The sequence below is a fragment of the Dryobates pubescens genome, chromosome 4, assembly GCF_014839835.1.
Source record: "Dryobates pubescens isolate bDryPub1 chromosome 4, bDryPub1.pri, whole genome shotgun sequence".
NCBI lineage: Eukaryota > Metazoa > Chordata > Aves > Piciformes > Picidae > Dryobates > Dryobates pubescens.
In genome coordinates this window covers 2,331,961-2,352,948 of record NC_071615.1, presented here as the reverse complement: position 1 = coordinate 2,352,948, position 20,988 = coordinate 2,331,961, and the positions used below count along the sequence as shown (strand labels likewise).

Genomic DNA, 20,988 nt, shown 5'->3' with positions numbered 1-20,988 from the left:
TCTCCTCCTCTCACTCTCCTCCTCTCACTCTCCTCCTCTCACTCTCCTCCTCTCACTCTCCTCCTCTCACTCTCCTCCTCTCACTCTCCTCCTCTCACTCTCCTCCTCTCACTCTCCTCCTCTCACTCTCCTCCTCTCACTCTCCTCCTCTCAGACACTTGAAAGAAGCTCAGCGCTGCAAAATGTGCCATCTGTTAGCAATGGGTGCTGCTGGGGGCAGCTGGGAGCTGCTGCTGTTGAGCACTTCTGCAGTGCACTCAGGCTCTTAAGTAAACAACACATTTTCCTGGTATGTGCTGGGCTGGTATTGGCTCCTTGTATCCTCCCACATGGATTTAACTCCTCATGTACTCTTCTCCTTGCAGAGTCACAGCCTGAGTGTCTGTAGCTTGCAGCACTCGCTGCACTCTTGCTTTGTCACAAACTGTAGCTCTGCTCCTTGCCTTTTAAAAGCAGCTGGCTGGATGGTAAAGGTACCAGCAGATGCTTGCTCTCAGGAGGCTGGGCTGTGGATTGAGTTACAGCTTGGGAGAGAAACCCTTCAGAACATGCTGCTGAAAAGAGCCAAGGCACTCTGTGTTCTCCCTTCCTCGTGGAAGCTAGAGGGTGTTAGGTGTAAGAGCTGGTGACTCAAATGGATGTAAGAGCCACCCTGAAAAGGTCATGAGCTCTGCCTATGTACCCAGCCACGGCTCTGACTTCACCACTGTGCTGAGAACTGCAGCTGGGTTTAACCTTTGTGACTCTGTGCTACAGAAATGAGTTACAGGTGTCCTAACCCACCCAAGACAGAGGTGGGAAACGGTCTGGTAAGTGAAGGACGTGGGAGGAAAACCAGGGGAAGTGGCTTTGGTAGTTTTTGAGATGAGCATCTCAAGAGGAGCTGAACAAAAGGGCAGTGGAACTGCATTTGGCTTGCACACAGAGTGGAAGAGGACAAGGCAGTTCTCTGCATCCAGGCATTCCTGTGCCAGCCTGCAACAGGGGAGGAAAAAAACGATGGGCTCCAAACTCATTGGAGCACCTTGAGTACCAAATCAGATGCAGGGAAGGTACCACACAGCGTGGGGGGTTCCAGGGCAGCCCTCTCCTGCAGAAGCAATCACGGACGCTGGGTTTGTCACCTGCCTTTCCTTGAGCCTCATGCCCAAAACGATTTTCAGTTGTAATTGGGTGCTGCAAGATTCAACCTGCAGGATCTTGCCACGAATGAAAAACGGCTGGAGGAGTGCAGATGAATGGTGCGGCCACGGGGCGGGGGCCCCTCCTCGCCTCCCTCCCTCAGGCCGGGTGTCGTGCAGATGCTCAACGCTTTCTGCTACCCTTTAATAATGCAGCAAGCTTGCAGAGGGAGAGGAGAAGCAGCCGTTCGTTATTCCTGGGGCTGCTGCAGTCGGCGTCCCCACCGTGTCCCTTCGCTGGCGGGGGAGTGCCACCGTGCGGCGGAGCCTCGGCGTTGTGGCGCCCAGCTCCGAGCCTTCGGCTGCCTGCCTTCGGCTTGGGTTTTGCTTTAACGATGCCGGAGCCTGAACAAATGAATTCAGTTTTCCACCGGCACACGCTCGGCCGCCGCGGCTGATGCAGGCTGCTTTGTTAATCCTTTAGAAACAAATTGTTTAGGGCCGAGGCCAGCCCTGTAAATCAGCCTGAAGGGTTTATTCCCCGCCCGGCTGCCGGAGAGGGCTCTGCCCTCCGCTGCTGCGCCGCCACAGATGGTTTGCAGTGGGAGATCTCAGTGCTCAGATTCAAATGCTTTCAAATGCACAATTGCTGCTGTATTAGAAGCTTTCCCACCACCCCCCTCTACCCCTCCCTTGCCATCCCGCCCCCCGTGTCCCTCTCTGAATCACGCCGGGCGTGTTTCTATTTCCAGCGGCAGGCAGGCAGCGCGGGCTGCCAGAGGAGGAGAGCGCCGTCTCCTGCCGGTGAAGATGGGAGAGGACTGCTGCCGTACGAGCAGCGCTGCCCTCTGCCATCCTCCTCAAACACAGCCTTCCCTTGCCCCTCAGCTCTTCAGAGCCAGCTGGGGCAGCTCCTGCAGGGGGTTTATTAACCAAGAGGTTTCTCTGCAGAACTCTGTTAACGTCACCCTTAGGAAAAGCCTCCGCACAGATACTGCTGGGCAGCAGGAAGGCGAAGAAGGGCTGATGAAGTGTGCTGGCAGTGAAGGGGTTGTCCTTTCCAGCAGTGACAGCTGGGCTGCTGACCTGCTTCATTTTGGGGAGCAGTTAGACTTGTGCAAGGCACAGCTTGGTGAGGAAGCAGCTGCAGAGAGGACTGCAAACAAAGCCTGGTGTGGTGCTGCAGGCTCACCCTGGAGCGTGTGCTGTGTTAGCTACCAGCGATGAGCACAGCTCTGCAGGGGCACAAAAAGTGGCTCTGGGTAAAATATTTTCTTGTGCCTCAGCACCTTGACTAGAGCTGGAGCTTTACTTGATGCTGATGCCTAAGGAAAACCTGAGCAAAGGCAGGAATGTGAGCACTGGTGAAACCCCCAGGGATGCTCTTGCTCAAAACCTTAGTTCCAGGGAACCCTTAGTTCCAGGGAATTTAACTCATCCCAGCCTGTGTCCTTTGCTTACAATGGCCATCTGATGTTTAAAGTGATGTCTCCTAGGGTGGTCTCTCAGAGCTTTTGGCCCCTGGCTGCACAGGTGATGCCAAAGCCACTCCTTCCTCTGGCTTCTCCAGCAGGTAGCTGTGTCCCTGTGTGTTGGCCTTACTGCTGATGTGTGCTGCCTGTTCTTACATATGCCAATAACAGCAGCTGTAGGCCCTGCAGGAGGGGAGGGTGAGGGATGCTCCCTCCCTGGGGATGGAGGGAAGTTCTTGGCTTCTGATGGTGGGCATTCTGAGACACCAGCCCATGGTATGATGGGAGAGGCCCTGTTGGGCTGGGGTTGGCCCTGCCTGGGTGCATGAAGGCAAGCAGCCTCCTGGAGCAGGGTGAGCTCTGGTGCTGGTTGGTGCAAATGCTTCCCTAAAAGCTTTCCCCTTTGAATAATTGATGCCTCTTGATCCTCCAGAGAAGCCCTGCTTGCACAGCTGGTGCTGCATGTTCCATTATCTCTATTCTGTTAAATAAGGTTCTGGATCTCCTTGCACAAGGAGCTTGGTTGGGGTTCCCCAGAGGTGGCACTTGAACAATAACTGCATGTCCCCAGTGCTGCCTGCAGGACCTCTGCTGGGAAGGGGCAATGTGCTGAGGTTTGTGAGGATTTTCCTTCTCCTGGAGCCCACATCCCTGCTGGGAAGTTCTTGGGCAGAGCAGGGTCTGGGGCAGTGGACTGTCCTGGGCATGGTGACTGTGGAATGTGCTGGTGCTGGCCCAGGGTTAGTATAAAATCCTTCCACCCTGCAAAGGCTGTGAGGAATGGAAACCAGGAAGAGAGGCTGCACTTCCATACTGGGGAGGCCAAGCCTGGCTCAAGCTGTTGGAGGGGCCAGACAGGAGGGGGAGGCCTTGTGTGAATGCAGGGCATGGTGGTGTAGGAGTGGAGGCTGAGGAGAGGCCAAGAGGCTTTGCAGGGACAAGCACAAACGGGAGCCTTGGAGAGGGTGGCTGTGTGAGAGGAGATTCCAAGAGGGAGTGGGAGGCTGAGCTGGCAGGGGAGGCCAAGAGGGAGTGCAAAGCCAAGAGGTCTTCAGATTGAGAGTGGGAGGCAGAGGAGGTATGGAGGTGAGTTTGGGTGCCAAGAGAGGACAGGAGGTGAGAAGAGTGTGAGAGGCTCAGTGGGTGCAAGTCCTGGGGATGCCCAACCAGTGGAGACTGCCAGTGGCACAGTACCCTGCCAGCAGCTTGCTGTGTTTTGCTCTCCACACGTTGCTAAGCCCTTACTCTATCACACCTTGGAGTGGTGGCCCTCAGAGCTCACCCATCTGAGTCAAACCAGGCTTCAGTGCACCAGTGTGGGCATGTGTGGACTCCTATTTATTCTCCCAAGTTTGAAGCTCTGATATGAGAGAGTGGAGGGATGAGCTCCTACCAGGAGCAATTTCTCACCAAGCTGTAGTGAAAATGAGAACTTCAAGTTGTGTTGAAACCCAGATTCTCCCATAGTAGCTTCCACAGCCAGGTTAGGTGAGGTTCTTCCCTCAAAGCAGCCATGTCACTAGCTGGTGCCTCCCAGCTGTTTGCAGTGATTCAGAGCAGACCTGCACCAACCCACTCTCAGCCTTGGATGAGTTTTCACCCAAGTTTAAACCAAATTCCATTGGAGATTTTGGTGTCTGTCCCAGGTCCTGCCAGCCAAGCCTGGCCATCACCCAGGACACGTCCTCTCCTCCCAGGCAGTGTTGAAAGCTGCTGGTGGAGCTTCCTGCATTGTGTCTTACCAAATACTCTGTTCTGTGAAGAAACTTGAGCTCGGGTCAGGAAAGTGCTGCTCTGCAGAGCATGCAGTGGTGCCCAGGGGTCCCAGCTTCCAGGAGTACTTTCTTGCACCTGTGCCCATAGCTGAGGTGCTTGCAGCTCTGCTTGTGAATTGTGTCTGTGGTGGAGTTTTCAGGCACAGAAGATGTTCTCCACTGGCACCAGTGGACACCATGGTCTGATCTGATCACAGCTCTGCATCAATGCCCTTGGCAGAAACAAGGTGATGCTGATGGTGGAACTGGGATGAGAAGTCCTCTCCCATCACTGCCAGTGACTGGGAGGTATGGAGGAGTCGGCAGACATCAAGTTGGAGGATGAAGACACTGCTAAGTGGGAAGTGACTCTGCCACTGGGAGTGCACAGGAGTACGAGTTCCCTCTCCTGGGGAGAAGGAAACAGCTCTGTCTGTAGCCTCCAGCAGCCTGTAGTCCACCACCCTTGGGCAAAGACCGTGCCAGGTCCACCAGTTCTCATAGAAGAAGTGTGCCAGGCACTGGAAACAGCAGCTGTGTTTTGGGGGGCAGAGGGAGCATCCCTCCTTTCCAGTCCTGTGCAGGGATGGTCACTGTGGTCACACCATGGGGGTCTTCTCTTGTGAAGGGGAACAAATGATTTTGAAGTGGACATCATCAGGGCTGGGAATGGCCCCAGCGCTTCCCGTGCTGCGTACCCCAGGGTGAGAGGGAGCAGCCCTCTCCTGGATGTGATGGGAGGTGCTGTGGCCTGCTTTGGTCTCTTGAACTGCAGAGCCATGTCCAGGGAAGCAGAAGCCACAGGTTTCCACTGGCTCTGGGACCCTGCTGCCGGTGGATCCATCAGCGACGCTGCCTGCTTCCACCAGATGGTCTGCAATGAACTCTGTTAGGTTTGCAGGAGCACCCAAGAAACGCTCTGCAGTGCTGCAGCCTGTGAAGAGCTGGGGCTGGACCTGCAGAGGACACCCACCCTCCGCCACCCCCCCAGCACCGTGAGCTGTATGCAGTGCATCACCACATGCTTGGAGGTGCGGTCTGAGGGGGAAACTGGAGAGTGCCTTGCCCAGGAAGGCTGAGGGCTGAGCACTAAAGCCCTGCAGTATTTATAACCTTGTGTGTGAGCTGCCTGCTCCTTTGATGCTGCTTTTTGGAGCCTATGCAAATGTGCTGGTGCAGCACTGAGCAAGGTGCAGGAGCTCTGGCAGGGAGCCAGGCTGGCAGCCCACGGTCGGCGCAAGGCATCCACGACACGCCGTGGGCTGGGCATTAGCTCCTGAAGGGCTCTGCTCCAGCAGCTGAGATCAGAGTCATGGATTCTTTTGGGTGGGAATGGACAGTGAAGGTCACCTGGTTCAACCCCCCTGCAGCCAGCAGGGACATCTGCAACTAGAGCAGGTTGCTCGGAGCCCCACACAACATGACCTGGGATGGGGTCTCTCCCACCTCTCTGGGCAACCTGGGCCAGGGTCTCACCACCCTCAGTGTAAAAAATCTCTTTCTTCTCTCCAGTCTGAATCTCCTTCTTCTCATTTAAAACCATCACCCCTTGTCCTGACTCAAGAGGCCTCTGATAAGGTTAGCCTGGGGGTCTTGAACCTGGTGGCCTCCCTTAAGAGTCAATGTTCAATGCCACCAAATGCTTCAACCAAAGCAGACAGGAAAGGCTGGAGAGTGGCTCAGAGCCAGCTCCTGGGCTCTCCTCTGTGAGATTTGACATCTGCCATCACTGGCTTGGAGATGTGTGCCTGCAGGGCCCTGGGTGCGTGTGCCCGTGGGCACCCAGGCGTGTGTGTGCCTGCGGGCCCCTGGGCGAGTGTGTGCCTGCGGGCAAGGGTCAGTAGACAATTCCTTTTGTAGAGGCAGGGGAGAAGAGAAGGAGGGGGAAGATCCTCATCTCTTCTATGGTGGCTTGCTGTGTGTTATCCTTTCCCTACCTTTGCTCCCTGAAGCCAAGGCTGGTGAAGCCTCTCTGGCTCCAGAGCTCAACCATTGCTGTTGCATGCTGCATTGTTAGCCTGTTTGCAGGAGCAGGAAGCCTGTGTTGCCATAGCTCTTGCCAGCTGAGCCCAAAGCAGCCCCAGTTGCTGTGGTTGCCACAAAAGCCCTCTCTGGGTCTCCCCTGGGCAGGTGACTCCTTCCAGAAGAGGGACAACGTTTTGCAGCTCCTCCTCACCATGGCTCAGCTGCCCCTTGCCTTCTGGATGGAGACTGAGCAGTGGCTGGTGGGTGGTGAAGCTCCAACCACAGCCTGCTGGTGGGAAGCTGTGACTTTGCAAGGAAGTGGCTGGGAAGGGGCTGGTGGTGGAGAATCTGGGCCCAGGGGTCCAGTCCTGCTCCTGTCCCAGGCTCAGGCTTGACCTCTTCACGCATGGCTTTGCTTTCTCTCCCTACATCCAGGCTCTGCTTTTTGTTCATGCAAGTGTTGCCTGGGGGCCTGCCCACCACAAGCTGCCCACCCTCTCCCAGTCCAGCCAGCACTCACCTTTGGAGGGGTCCTCCTTGCGGTGGCAGGTCCCAGCACTGGCTTGGCAGGAGACCACTTCTCCCTTCCTCCGCAGGTGGGTCCAGCCCAGGAGCAGGGAGCAGATGAGGGCACAGAGGCAGAGCCCCAGCAGCAGATACACCACCAGCCACGGCTCCTGCTCCACACAGGCCTTCTGCTCCAGCACAGCTGCTGAGGGAGGGGGGGTGGCCACCCAGGCATCTGCTGTGGGCCAGGCAGAGATGGATGTGCTTAGAAACCTCTCAGGTACCTCCTTCATGTCGCTGACTTTATGGTAGGGCAGGTGACAGTCACGTCCCTGTGCTCTGCTCAGAAGGATTGAAAGCAGCTGTGCACCACCTCAGATCCCTTCCTTTCCTTTTCCATGGTGAAGCTGAGGGGACTCCCACTTCCCATTCCCACTCTTTCCCCTTCTCCACTGGTTCAAGCCCCATGTGGGAATTGCAGATCTCGGGGAGAACAGACTGTCCTTCCCTGCTGCCCCTCCCTGAGGGCTGGAGGCAGCTCAGCAAGATGGGGAACATGAATGTCTGCCCTGCCCCTGGCTGGTGGAGCTGAAGGAAGAAGGTGCAGCAGGATGGGGTTGTGATGGACATGACAGGAGAGAGGCAGATGCCCTGGCTTGCTGTTCCCTGCTCCCACTGAAATAGCAGCACATGAGGAGCCAACCCCCAGGACAAAGAGAGGAGGGCAGCAGAGCAGCGCTTGCTGCCCCTTCCCTAGCATTGGCCCCATGCCCTGGCTCCTCTTCCAGCCCAGCCCTGGGCTCCTGCCTTCACCCTCAGCCTTACCTTCACAGGTTGGGGCACATTGCTTCGGGTGCTGCCCACAGACCATGCTGCAATCAATGCATGCTTTCAGGAGCTCGTCATAGTAGAAGCCAACTCTCCTGTTGCACTCCATGGACTCTGCAGGAGGGGAGGGAGACAAACACAGTGTCCTGAGGGTGTCTCCTGCCCTGTCCTTACACAGAACCACAGACTGGTAGGAGTTGGAAGGGATCTCTGGAGATCCTCTAGTCCAACCCTGCTGCTGAAGCAGGCTTGCCTGGATCAGGGTGCCCAGGGTCACCATGTCCAGGCAGACTTTGGAAAGCATCCAGAGCAGGACACTCCACAACCTTTCTGGGCAACCTGCTCCAGGTCCCTGGGACCCTCACAGGAATGAAGTTTTTAAGTTCAGGTGAAACTTCCAACCCAAACCAGTCTGTGATTCTGATGGTTCTGTGCCTGATGCTGTCCTGTGCTGAGCCAGACCCAGCCCCCTCTGGAAGCTGTCATCTTCCCCAGCAGTTTGGGCTCAAAGCTCTCTAAGCTGAGCTGGCTCAAAGCCTTCTCTGCAGCTCCTCTCAGGACCTTATCGCTGCTCCCAGCCTTGCCCCTTCAGTGCCTGCTCGGCCCAAGGAGAGCCCCGTGGTGCCCACACTCACCACACAGGGCAGCACACCTGCTGGCTGCAGGCTGGCTGCAGACCAGGCTGCAGGGGATGCACTGGCAGACGAGGCTGTCCCAGTACTCCTGCTCGCTGCAGTTGCTCATGGCCGTCCTGCTTCCCGTCCATGGCTGCAGATGAGAGGCAAAGTAAGTACGGGGTGGCTGCCACAGGGCTGTCCTGCAGCCACCTCATCCCTTGGCCAGGGCTGGGCCCCCTCACAGAGGAGCACTTGGCTGTAGCCCAGCCCTCAGGGGTCCCAGTCTTGGGCAAGAGCAGAACCTGTCCCAGGCTTAGCAAACTCTTCACACTGTAATCCTGTGGTAGTCCCAGGGGACACACAAGGAGGCCACCCTGGCTTAGAGGTGGCCCTGTGCTGTGCCCTGATGGTCAGGGGATGCAGCATCTGCCTGTGGGAGTGGGAGCAGTGGGAACCTGCTTTCACTCTCTTCTGGAAAGAGCAGGAACGTGAGCAGCATGACCACTGGCAATGTCTGCTGAAGTGAAGTGCAGTTCTGGTACCTTCTGAGCTCCTCTCTAGCGCTGGGGTGGTTGGTGCCACCCTGTGTGTAATCTCTGACATCTCCTTTTGGTCTTCTGGCATCATAATGAAACTCCACTTCATGTGTAAAGCTCCCCTGAGCGGCAGCAGCAGGGATGGCTCTCTGGGGGAGCTCTAAGCACTGCTCTAAGCCAGCACAGCTGGGAGGGCTGGGGGTGGATGTGCTCTTGTCCCATTCTCCACGTGTCCTGTGCCTGCCTGGGCTGGATGTGATGCCAAAGGCAAAGCAGCAGCAGGACAAAAGTCCAACCAACCACTTGGAGTTTGAAGGGTGAACTGACTTGGTGAGGAGCCTTTGCTCATTAGATGAACTTGGTGAGGAGCCTTTGCTCATTAGCAGCTGAAATATTTGTGCCTCTCTGTCTGCAGCCTCAGCTGCCCCTCTGCAGAGCTTGGGATGCCAAAGGCTCAGCACTGCCTGCCCTGCCCGTGCCCTGCCCTGCCCGAGCCGTGCCACACGCAGGGTCCCCGGGGAGCAGGCAGCTGCAGGGATCCCCAAAGCACAGAAGGGAACCATGGTGGAGCTGTGCCGTTTGCTGACCCGGAGGGTCCGAGCACAACCGAGCTCCCTGGGAGCCGCAGCTGCTTCCCGCACGGGAGGGCGATGCCGCTGCTGCCGCTGCTGCCGCCGCTGCTGGGGCTCAGGGGGATGCCTCCGAGTGCCCGAGGGCTGCAGCGCTGCCCTTGCAAAGCCAAGCCCTGAGTTTTACACAGAGCCTCCCCACACCCCGAGCAGGCTCTCTGCTTCTCGCTGACACCTGGGAGTACTTTGCTCGGCCGTCTGTCCTGCCGCTGCCAGCACAGGACCTTCCTGCAGAGGGGCTGAGGTCAAGCTCCCTCTGCTCTCTCCTGTGAGCTGGCTCCTACCCAGGCAGCCCCGCAACGCTCTCCCGTTCCCAGCCCTCCAGTCCCAGTTGTTCAATTAACGCTGCTATAAAATCAGATCATTCGTTTCCATCACTGGCTGCAGACATTCCCCAGGGCAGAGCAGGGCTCAGGTGCTCGCAGAAGCTCTTTGAAGGTATTTTGTATCCAAAGAGAAGGAAGAGAAGACACCCGCGGGTGGTGGCAAGCCCTGGGGAAGGTGAGGTGAGTCCTGGGGGTGGTGGTGGAATTCTGGGGACAGCAGGGGGGTCCCCGGGGCTGGCAGGGGGGTCCCCGGGGCTGGCAGGGGGGTCCCCGGGGACGGCAGGGTGAGCCCCGGGGGCTGGCAGGGTGGTCCCCGGGGCTGGCAGGGTGTTTCCAGCCATTCTGGCGTTATAACGGAGTTTCCCATGGGATAACTCATGGGAACTGGAGACTTGGGGCTGTGTCTAAGCTGGGGGCTGCAGGCTGGGCAGGTCTTTTGTCGCTGCCGAGACGGATGTTTAGTCCCATCTAGGGAAAAATCCCTCCCCAGGGAGCCCCAAGCCACGTGTGATGCTCCTGGCATGGTGTATCTCACCCTCTGCACCCATCAGGGACCAGCATCCTGAGACCCCCTACGGACCCCTCATCCCAAGCACTCCAGGGCACTGATCATCTTCCGCAGGGCTGAAGCCCTTTGTGGTGGTTCTCTCCTCCAGCAAGAGCCTGAGGAGAAGCTCTGCTCCCTTCCAGCTCTCTGGAAATACCCCCATGGCCTCAAGCCCTGGCACGGGCAAGGCTCTTCCCCCTCCCCCCAGGCAGCCCCTCGGTGGGGTAACTCACGTCGGACTCTCCCGCAGCATCTACTCCCTCTCAGCTCCTGCCATGGCTCCACGAGCTCCAGCCTGAGTCCCTGCCCTGCTGGGGAGGTTTATTATTAGAGAGAGATTTGATTAGTGCCTGGGCCCTGTGCTTCCTGGGGCTTCCCCTCATCCCTTCCATGCAAATCGGATGCGTGCACAGCGCCTTGCATTGGCTCCTCAGGCTCCCTGGGCTGCTGGGGGTGCAGGGCCAGGGTGGGAGGCCCCCTTCGGGGCTGTGTGTCTCAGGGAGGGCTGTCCGGGGCCACACTGCAGAGGAGCTTGCAGGGAAGGGGCTCTGTGGCAGCCGCCCTTGCGCTGCCTGGCTGCAGTGGGATGTTTCCTTGTGCAGAGAAGGATGTTTGGCTGTGTGGAGGGTCAGGAGGGCTGGGGGGGTCGCCCCGCAGGTTCTTGCTTCCCTGGGCTCTGCCGAGGAGGAGCAGCAGCTACGTCAGAGCAAGAGGCCATGCAAACACAGGGGCTTGGGGCTGTGGGTGGGGAGGAGCAAGTCCCCCTCTCTGGGGCTGGCAGAGCCCAGTAGGTAACATCCCAGTGATGCCACATGGCACCAAGGGCTGGCCAGCCTCAGCCGCTGCTGCCTGGCACTGAGCAGCGCTCTGGGCACCGGTCCTTGCCCTGCCTGCAGGATGAGCATCCCACACCGTGGGGCATCTCACGGACCCCGGTATGATGCTCTAAACTTTTCTCCAGCACATCCATGTCTCAGAGGCAGGAGGGCTGCAGGAGGGCTGCCCAGCGTGGGCAAGGGGAGTGCCAGCTGGGCTGAGGGCACGGTGCTGCCCTTGCTGCTGGCACTGGCGGTGCACGAAGCATTAATAACACAGCTTGGTTTTCACAGAGGGAAAGAGCTACCCCTGTGCTCCTGGCAGCCTCCAAGGGGACAGCTGGGTGTTTATTTTCCAATCTCACCTCACCCTGTGTGTGGAATGGGCTTGGTCAGCACAGCCATGAAGCAGCAGCCAGGCAGCATTCCCCAGGCTGCCTCAGGGGTGGGATTTGATCCAAGCGTGGTGCTGAGGACCAGTGCTGTGCCAGAGCAGGCAGGAGCAGGCTGCAACCACCATCCATGACTGTGACCCCCACCACCCATGGCTGTGACCACCTCCTGTGACCATGATCAGCATCCCTGGCTGCAGCTGTCCGCCATGGCTGACCTGGGTGTCTCCAACCAGCAAAACCCCCTGGGCAGGTCTGGTCAGTGGCATTCCATAGGGAATGCCTGGTGGGAGCCAGGCCAGGCTGCTGCAGGTACTGCTTTGCTCCTTTCCCACTGTGTTCATTTCTGGAGGTTTCTCCTCCTTTCCCTTCCCTCAGAAGTGCTGAGCAGGGCTGTGGCAGCAGGACAGTGACTCAGCTCAGCCTGCTGAGCCCTTTCTGCAGAAGCAGCTGAGGGGGAAGGAAGGGGCAATACCTGCTGCTTTCCATAAACATCAGCAGAGCAGCAAAGTTTTTTCTGCTCAGCTCCACTCCTGCTTTCTGCTCACCACGGTGAACCACAACTGAGAGAGACCAAAAAGGCCACACACAGGGAGCAACATTTTGTGTCCCATGGCAGGGGGGTTGGAGGCTGAAGCTGCTCGTGGGGAACAAAGCCCCAAGCAGAGAAACCCTAACCCTAATGGCTGCTTGACTCTGCAGAGGCTGAATGTGGCCCTTCATGTCCCAGCTCCTGTGGGAGGGAAGGAACCAGCAGCAGCAGCCAGTGGACCGTGGGACTCGGAGTGAGGGCTGAAGGGGAGGAACAGAGTGGCCACGGGGACCCTGCAGCACCAGTGCTCTGCACATGCTTCTGAGCCAAGGATGGCTCATTGCTGGCCTTGAGTTTCCCTCTCAGAAGATCTGTGGAGCAGGAAGGCAGAGGATGGCTGGGAGGGAGGAATGCATGGTGCAAAGGCTTGGAGGGAAAATGCACTTCTGGCTGCACAAGCTGGTGGCCATCCATGTGCAGACATCTCACTGGTGCTGGCAGATGGTAGAGCCCTTGGTCCAGAGCTAGAGCAAAGCCAGTCATGATCTGGGCATTGCCTGTGCTGCTGGAGCATGGTCCTGGAGTGATGGCCTCAGCCCTGCCTGTCAGCTCTTGGGGTTTTGCAGGGGAAACCTACCCCCATAAATAGCAGCAGGAGACTTGCAGTTTCCACTCTGGTGTGCACTCAAGGGGGAAGTGAGAAGCACTTGGGGGTGGTTTGTCCCTCCTCGCTGAGCAGAGACCAGGCAGTGTAATTTTGGCTATAAAACTCTGGGGGAATGCTTTGACTACAGCCCCATCCCCTCAGCTGGGCACCCAACAACCTGACCTCCTGGCCCTGAGTGGCATCCCCCCCTCCCACAGCCTCCAAGGAGGTGTTTGGAGGTGTGGTTCTTAAGCACCATAGCCTGTGGGCTGCTGTCCCTCAGGTGAGGGGGTGGCTGGTGGCTGCTCCTGCCTGGGGCTGTCTCTGTGCTGGGGGGGACACAGGGCAGGGATCAGGCAGCAGCCACCAGTACCTTAGTCAGGGATTCTGGCTTAAACCCTTCCTTCACTGTGTGCCACGGGAGGGTCAGCATCACTCAGCAGCAGCCCAGCATGGTGCATCCCTCTGCACAGCTTTGCATCCTTCAACACCCCACTGCACCTGGCTCCAGAGGTGCCAGGGTCTGTTTGGGGTGAAAGTCCTCAGGTTTCTCCTGGCAATGACATCCTTTTCCTTCTGGTCTCCACTGGTGCAAGGAGAGCTGCAGGGAACAGGCTGACAGGGTGGACAGTGTTCAGCTCTAATGGTTTTTGGGGATGCCTCAGGTTCCCTTTGGACAGCTTTGTGTGGATGTTTTCCTCCCAGGCTCTCCTCAGCCCATCTGCCTTTTGCAGTGCCTGTGCAGCTCTGGCAGGGCTGAGCCTTGGCCAAAGTGTTTGCTTGCACCATGCTTCCCTTGGGACCTGAAAAAAGAGGCCAGGGCAGGGGCAGGGGAAGAGGAGCCAGTCTGGGTTGAAACCAGCAACTGCAAGGCTGGGCTGAGCACAGATGGGGCTGAGCAGGGCTGCTGAGCACTCATTTCTTTCACCCTCAGTCCCTGCAGAGGTGTGCTGTGGGCTGCACCGGGTCAGGATGTGCCATCCCCTGTGCCTGAGTGCCCTCTGCCACAGCTGCCAATTCCTCATGGCAAAGCAGGGAGCTGCTGTGTGACCAAAGCCTCAGGGCTGGTGGTGAGCAATAACCAGCACTGCTGCCTGGGTTTGGGTGTGGGCAGGAGCATGGCTGGGGCCATCTGCTCAGACCTGCACCCACCTGCAGCTGCAGAGCCACCACAGCCATGCTGCAGCCACCTGGCTCCCGAGGAACCTCCACAGTGGTGCTGGTGGCTTCTGGCCATACCTTGATCAGCCCTGGCTGCCAGCCCTGGCTGCCTGCCCTGCCTGCACCACTGCAGCCCAGCCGGGAGCCAAGGGCAACGGTGGCCTGTCTTAGGGAGTCAGAGACCCCCGGGGTGCAGCTCCTGCAGCCCGAAGGTGCCCATGCTGTGCCTGGGTGTGCTGCTGGGCTCAGCCGTTTGAGTCTCTCCCCAGGAGGTGGCAGCCTTGGCTAGCCCAGCCTGGCTCCCCTCTGGGAGCTGGGTGCCCTGGGTGCCTTTTCATCCCTGACATCCTTCAACTGGTCACTCCAACCCTTCGCCCAGCCAGGCCACACAGCCTCTGTGCCAAGGAAGATGCTGCCCCACAGCACCCAGATTGGTTTCTGCCCATTCCCCAGGGCCAACCAGCCCCAGCACCTCTGTTTGCACCGGCCCCTGGTGCAAGGTGGAGCTCAGATGATGGGATCACAGAATCCCTGACTACTTTGGGAGAGAAGGGACATTTAATGGCCATCTGGTGCAACATCCCTGCAGTGAGCAAGGACATCTGCAACTGGAGCAGGTTGCTCAGAGCCCCAAACACCCTGACCTTGAGTGTGCTGCCCTCATACACCTCCCGCTGCTCCATTCCTTCCTTGATACTGAGGTCTCATCCTGCCACCACCCCGTGGGGCTACAGCAAGGGACTGTCCCAAGGATGCTGAGAACCTGCCCATTTCCAGGCACTGTGGCAGCCTCTGTGCTGTTGGGTCTGCCCCCTCCCTGTGGCTGTGCTAGGGGGCTGCAGGCAAGTCCAGGGGTGGTCTAAGCTCCAGTGGTGCCCATCATCAGGGATGGTGGTGTAAGAGCCACCTTGCCAAAACCCAGCCCAGATCAGGAAAGAGAAGTGCTGCTGAAAACCAATCTGTGTTCAGAGCAGGGTAGATTTACATTGGACTTTAGGAAGAAGTTCTTTACCATGAGGGTGGTGAGACATGGACACAGGTTGCCCAGGGAAGCTGGGGATGCCTCATCCCTGGAAGTGGTTAAGACCAGGCTGGGTGAGGCTTTGAGCAAGCTGGGGTAGTGGGAGCTGTCCCTGCCCATGGTGGGGGGAGTGGAAGTAGATGAAGAGAAGGCTCAGGGGAGACCTTATTGCTGTCTACAACTACCTGAAGGGAGGTTGTAGCCAGGTGGGGGTTGGTCTCTTCTCCCAGGCAAGCAGCACCAGAACAAGAGGACACAGTCTCAAGCTGTGCCAGGGGAAGTTTAGGCTGGAGGTGAGGAGAAAGTTCTTCACAGAGAGAGTTGTTGGCCATTGGAATGTGCTGCCCAGGGAGGTGGTGGAGTCACCATCCCTGGAGGTGTTCAACAGGGGATTGGATGTGGCACTTGGTGCCATGGTCTAGCAGTCATGAGGTGTTGGGTGACAGGTTGGACTTGATGATCTTGGAGGTCTTTTCCAACCTTATTGATGCTATGACCCTTCTAGCCCAAGCCATTCAGGGCCACTCCCCAAACCCTGTAGCCACCTGAAGAGCAAGGACAGCCAGAGGGGAAAAGACCTGGCTTGGCACAGGCTTGGCACAGAAGGCAGGATAAAGCCTTGCCAGGGTGCTGTGAGAGGAGGCTTCAGCAGCAGGGCTGTGTGCTGAGGTGTGGAGCGTGGGTGGCAGCTCAGGGAGGTGAGGAGTCAAAGAACAGTCTGTGACCTGAGCAGCTGATCAGATAAAGTGACATCTTGAACCTGACAGGAAGAAGTCCCTGTCCCACCTCTGACTTTGCTGGGTTGTGTCCCCAGCAGAGGCTCTTCTGGCAGGGCTCAAGGGGACTGCAGGCTGCCGAGGAGCTCTGCTGTTAATTTTTAACACTAAAAACCCTGAGGAAATTCCAGAGGGCTGGAGGGAGGCCAGGGGGAGTCTAATGTTTAAAAGGGAGTGGAAAAAAAAAGAGGCTGACCCTGGGAATTGCAGAGCAGGTAGGCTGATGGCAGTCGCTGGGCAAATTATGGGCTGGGTAATTGGGGATCCTGTCAGCCAAAAATTAGAAGCTACAAAGATAATTAAGGTCGTTAGCTTGGTTTCATGGATGGCAGCTCCTGTCAAGTGAGTCGCCTTTGGGTTTTGGCATGGCTCTGGGCTGGCTGCTCGAGCCAATTGTGTTGCTGCATTCTGAGAGGGTTTCTCCAAAGCATCGAGTTTCTGTCCCTGTGACGTTTCCCTGTGTCCAACCTGCACCACGTCCAGGCCGCCGCAGCAGCCGGCGGAGCAGACCTCGGCGGGAGCGGAGGTGGAGGGGGCTGCAGGGAGCCAGCTTTGCATGGGAGGATGTTCTTAGCAGAGGTGTTGAGGCTTGCTGTGAGGAGAGGGTCAACAGGACAGGCAGCTGATCCACCCACACAGCACAGCCCAATGGGCAGCACCCAGAAGATGAGGGGAGCTGCCTTCTCCCTGCTAAAGCACAGTGAGGTCCAGTGGCAGGAAGCAGCCATAGGATCTGGTCACCAATAACCCAGCAGGAGCCTGATTAGCCACTGGCTCAATGTGAGGAGCAGGCTATGAACCTGCAGGTATTTGGTGTCTTTGGACACGGTGGGACATGATTTGATGTGGCTTCTGTGACAGGATCAAGCCTCTGTGTGTCTGTGGTCTGCTCTGGACCACCTAACTCAACATGAGGAGAAACTCCTTTGGTGTGAGGGTGCTGGAGCCCTGGAGCAGGCTGCCCACAGAGGTGGTGGAGTCTCCTCTGAGAGATTCCAAACCTGCCTGGACATTGTGATCCTGGGTGACCTGCTGTGGGTGATGCTGCTTTAGCAGCAGGGTTGGACTGGATGATCTCCAGAGGTCCCTTCCAATCCCCATCATGCTGGGGTTCTGGGATTCTGGGATCCTCATGGTGTTTTCCAGCCTCATGCAAGCTGCATTCACCTCTCTGGGCTGCATCAGTGGCAGCTGAGCTCTGTGGATTTCCTCCAGGGGGTAATTTAGGTCTCTTTATTTTCCCCAGTGGGAAAATTGGTCACAAGTAGGGCAAAGCACAGAGACAGTTTGGGAGGCAGCCTGCAGGACTTTCTCTCCACCCATGAGAGTGTTTTTCACCCCATACAGGTTTCTCATCTGTGGGTTTCATCCCTATTAGGTGCAGGGCATCTTGAGGAACATCCAAGTCTCCCCTGCTAGATATTCCCCAGGCGGATCTGGGCACTCTGGACCCCCCCCCCCCCAAGCCAGCCTGGCTGGTTTGAGGGGCCACATCCAGCCCCTGAAGCTGGGGCTCCACTTGATGCAGGGCAGGAGGAGGGGAGCCCTTGCAGGCGCCACTCAGTCCCAGCCTGCATCCAGTGGGGATCCTGGGGCTTGCTGTCTTTAAACCACGAATCCTGCCCTCTCCCCTGGGCATCCACCCGTCTGGCTCCACCATAATGATGGCATCGAGAGATTAAATGAGCTGCCCACAGTCCTGCAGGCAGTGATGGCCAGCAAAGAGAAGCACCAAGGAGGACATTGGCCCTGGCAGTGCTCAGCCCAGCAGGAAAATGTGTCCCAGTGCAGGTTCACCTGGAGAATGAGGCACAGGCACACATCCCACGTCCCCATCCAGGTGACATCCTTGTGGGCAGAGGTGGTGGGTGGTCCAGGTGTGACCTGCATGTCATGATGGGGAGCAGGTGTTGCTCTCCTCTCAGTGGTGGGGTTTGGCTCAGTCAAACTCTTTACTGGAGCAGGAAGGTTTCACCAAGTCCCTTCTGGGGCTGGGGCCAGTGCCCTGGTGACTAACACCTCCTGGTTTGCAGCTTGTTTACCTGGCACTGGGGCTTTGGTTTGGATCTGACTCACAGCAGCACCTTCCCCTCCGCCGCTGCAGCTCCTTGATAAATACTTTCCATTTCCCCATTACTTTAATTGCCCTCCTTTGAGAAAACTGCTCCAGACTGGCTCTGGGCTGAAGAAACCTGCTCTGCACAGCTGTCCCAGCCGGGTGTCCCCACAGCAGGGATGGAGGGACGGGGGCGTGGGACACCCAGCCTCCGCGGCGCACGGCAGGACCTCCACGCCACGTCCGTGCCTGGGTCCGGGGCTCGCAGGGAGGGTCGACAGCAGCGAGTTCTCGGCGGTCCCGCTGGCTGCAGCCACGGCACACGAGTGGCCGGTGGCACATGGACGCCGGCTCTGGTGCGGCTGAATGCAGCTCGACAGGTTTGCCGAGAGGCCCATCCCGTCGGGCTGGATTTTTGGAGCGGCTGGAGCCAGCCCCGGCACCAGCGGCATCCCGCGAGGTGCTGCCGGCTCCGGCGGGGCCGTGCGCGGCGCCAGGTCGTGGCCCTGAGCCACGCTGCAGCTCGGGGCAGGCACAGCCTGTGGCGCTGGAGGCACCAGCCCTGACTCCTGCTCCGTGCTCTGTGCCTATGCTGTGGCACTGGGGAGAGCAGCAACATCGCTCCTGGAGGGTGCTCCCTGTCCTGTGCGTTCCCAGCCCCATCTCTGTGCCCATCAGCGGGGACACACACAAGTCACCCTCTTCCTCTCTCCACCAACTCCCCATTCAAAGCCCTTTTGGAGGTAGCTTGCCCTATTTGTCCCAGCTTCACATGGGGAGCATGGGAGGGTGCAGTGCATGGGGGACATCCTGCTGGCCTGTGGCTGCTGTGCCTCTGCTAGCTCCTTGGAAGCCCCATGTAGGTGGCAGAGACTTGGGGAGCACAAGGACAGCGATAGAGGTGTCCAGGGATCTGCAGAAGAGCTTTCTGACAGAAATAAATATGCTGGGCATCTCTGGAGCCTGTGGGATGCAGGACATGCCAGGTACTCAGCAAGGGGAATAACCCAACAGCATTGGCTAGGGAGGAAAGAGGGATCAAGGCAGGGGAAGAGCTGGTCAGGAAAGTTGTTTGCCCTTCTCTGAAGAGCAGGAGTCTCTCAGTCGTGTGCCAGGTGAACCCTGGACTCACAGCAAGAGCGTCAGGGTCTGTAAATCCTGGAGGGTAAAATCCTCCCTCCCAGGGAAACGGCTGTGCTGCCTTAACAACAGGAAAAGGTGAGAAAATCCCCCCAAAGCAGTGATGGAAGGGGGTTGGTGGGCACCCCTCAGCCTGTGTGTCCCTCCCAGGAGCACGGCATGGGCTCAGAGCTGCTTGGGCAGCCAGTGCAGGAGGGGTGAGGGGCACTGGTGCCCGTGGTGTGGGGGTTAGCTGCACAGCTCTGCTGTCCCATCCTCATTCGTGGCACACCGGCACAGTGTGTGCTGCAAGTGGTGATGACAGGAGGGAGAGAGATGATTAAAGCAGCCTTTGATGAAAAGAAAATTAATAAACAAGCAGGCAATTGTGCTGGGCTCCATTTACTCCAGGATGGCAGCGAGGAGCCGGCGTGGCGAGGTGACCGAGGCCGGGCCCCACATCAAACAGCAGGGCAGTGCCGGCTGCGAGGGGACCACACCACTGCCTCTTCTCCCACAGGTTCTTCCTGGTCCCAACAAACCTAGGAAAGTCCTTTTGTGGCTGTTCCGTACAGCAGGGGCCCGTCCCATGCTGCTGGATATTGGGATGAGTGGGAGACTCTGCGTGCCACCACAGAATCCAAGCGTGGTGGCACAGGCTGGACCCAGAGCTCCTTCTTGGTGTCCCTGCTCTGGCCCTTGTCTGGCTGATGTCGAGGAATGGAGCTGGGAGAGTAAAACCAGCCCCGGTGCGAGCCAGCAGATCGTTCTGTTGGCCGAATCCTGGGACAGAGCCAGGACGCCAAACCCACACCCTCACGCCGGGTCCTTATCTCCCGGTCAGATGTACTTACTTGCTGGTGCTGCTGGCTTGCAGGGAGTGAAAATGCACTGGACAAATAGGAGTTCCCTGCCAGCCCCAGGGTGGTGGCACCCCCATCCCCACCTCATCCCAGTGGCTTCCCAGTGCTGCATGTCTCAGAGCTGCAGGAGGGGCACAATGCCACATTGTCCCCCACTGATTTTGGGTGTCCAAAGAGGTGATTGACCCTCCATGTGCCCACCCGTGCCAGGACTGGGACTGTGCCAGGCTGTGGACAGGGTTAATGGGACAGAGACTGTGCTGCAGGAGTTTGGCACCCCAGGTCTGTGGGGCCATGGTACCGTGCACTGCTCCAGCGGCAGAGGGGCTGCACTCTGGGTCACCCCCGTGCGGGGGGTAGCTGGGGGGTGTAAAAAGGCCACACGTTGTATCGTGTGTCTGCACTGCTGGGTGGGCAGGAGGGGTTTGGGCTGTGTTGGGGTGGGGAGGGCTGTGCACAGCGCAGGAAGGGGCTGTGCGTGGTGCTGGGGTCAGTGCAAGGGGTGGGGGGATGTGCATGGTGGGGGGATCTGTGGACAGCGAGGGGGTTCGGTACACGGTGGGGTGACAACAGTGAACGTTGAGAGGGGTCAGTACACGGTAGTGGGGGTGAGTACATGGTGGGAGGAGGGTTAGAACACGATGAGGGGGGTCAGTACACGATGGGGGGTGTGATGTCCCTGTAAGGCAGGGCTCCGGAGCAGAGCACAGTGCGGGGGACCCCAGCTAACTGCCCCCGCGAGAGCCGAGCGGAGTCGATCGGAGCCGAGTAGAGCCGAGTGGAGTCGGCCCCGCCCCCAGCTGTCAGCGTGCCCCTCCCCCACGGGCGAGGCGGCCCCGCTGCGCCCTCCCCTCTCCTTGCACCGTATTGGCCAGAGCCGCCTTTTGTTAACGGCGGATGCCCGCCTCCATTGGCGGGCGGGAACGTCCGTCCCGCGCTGAGGCTCCGCCTCTCTTTTTCCGCCTGGCTCCGCGGCGCTGAAAACTTTGCGGGCAGCGCAGTCGGCAGCGGCGCGGGTAACGCCGAGTCCCCGGCGCTCAGCAGCGGGCACCGGAGCTAGCGGGGCCCCGTACCCTACCGGGCACCGCCCAGCCCAGCCCCGCAGGGCGGGGGCATCGCGTCCCTTGCGTGGCCATGCGCGCCTGCTGAGCCGCAGCGGAGGCAACCGCCTTGCAGTTCGCTCCCGTCCGCGGGTTTGATTTTTCTCTTTTATTTATTGCATTTTGGGGTTCGGTTTATTTCCCCCCCCACACACCGTTGGTTGGTTGTTTCTGGTGGGGTATTTTTTTCGGTTGTGTGTTGTTT

At 58.4% G+C, this 20,988-nt stretch overlaps 1 protein-coding gene across 1 annotated transcript; it reads right to left on the bottom strand.

Moving 5' to 3' along the window:
* Positions 1-4,876: 4,876 nt before the first annotated feature.
* On the bottom strand, positions 4,877-18,153 carry TNFRSF13B (TNF receptor superfamily member 13B). The gene is made up of 6 exons (XM_054180235.1): positions 17,924-18,153; positions 9,388-9,529; positions 8,283-8,415; positions 7,645-7,761; positions 6,833-7,054; positions 4,877-5,221 (listed from the first exon to the last, which is right to left on the bottom strand). Exons 1-6 carry the CDS (start codon positions 18,151-18,153, stop codon positions 4,947-4,949), a joined length of 1,119 nt encoding a protein of 372 aa, XP_054036210.1. The 3' UTR covers positions 4,877-4,946.
* Between the last annotated feature and the right edge of the window lie 2,835 nt (positions 18,154-20,988).

Bases quoted from the DNA above. Each gene is read 5' to 3' on its own strand.
- TNFRSF13B (XM_054180235.1), bottom strand. From the start codon at position 18,153: ATGCCGCTGGTGCCGGGGCTGGCTCCAGCCGCTCCAAAAATCCAGCCC. The intron at 7,055-7,644 runs GTAAGGCTGAGG...GGCCCACAGCAG, and splicing joins ATGTGCCCCAACCTGTGAAG to ATGCCTGGGTGGCCACCCCC. The intron at 5,222-6,832 runs GTGAGTGCTGGC...AGTTCATTGCAG, and splicing joins CAAGGAGGACCCCTCCAAAG to ACCATCTGGTGGAAGCAGGC.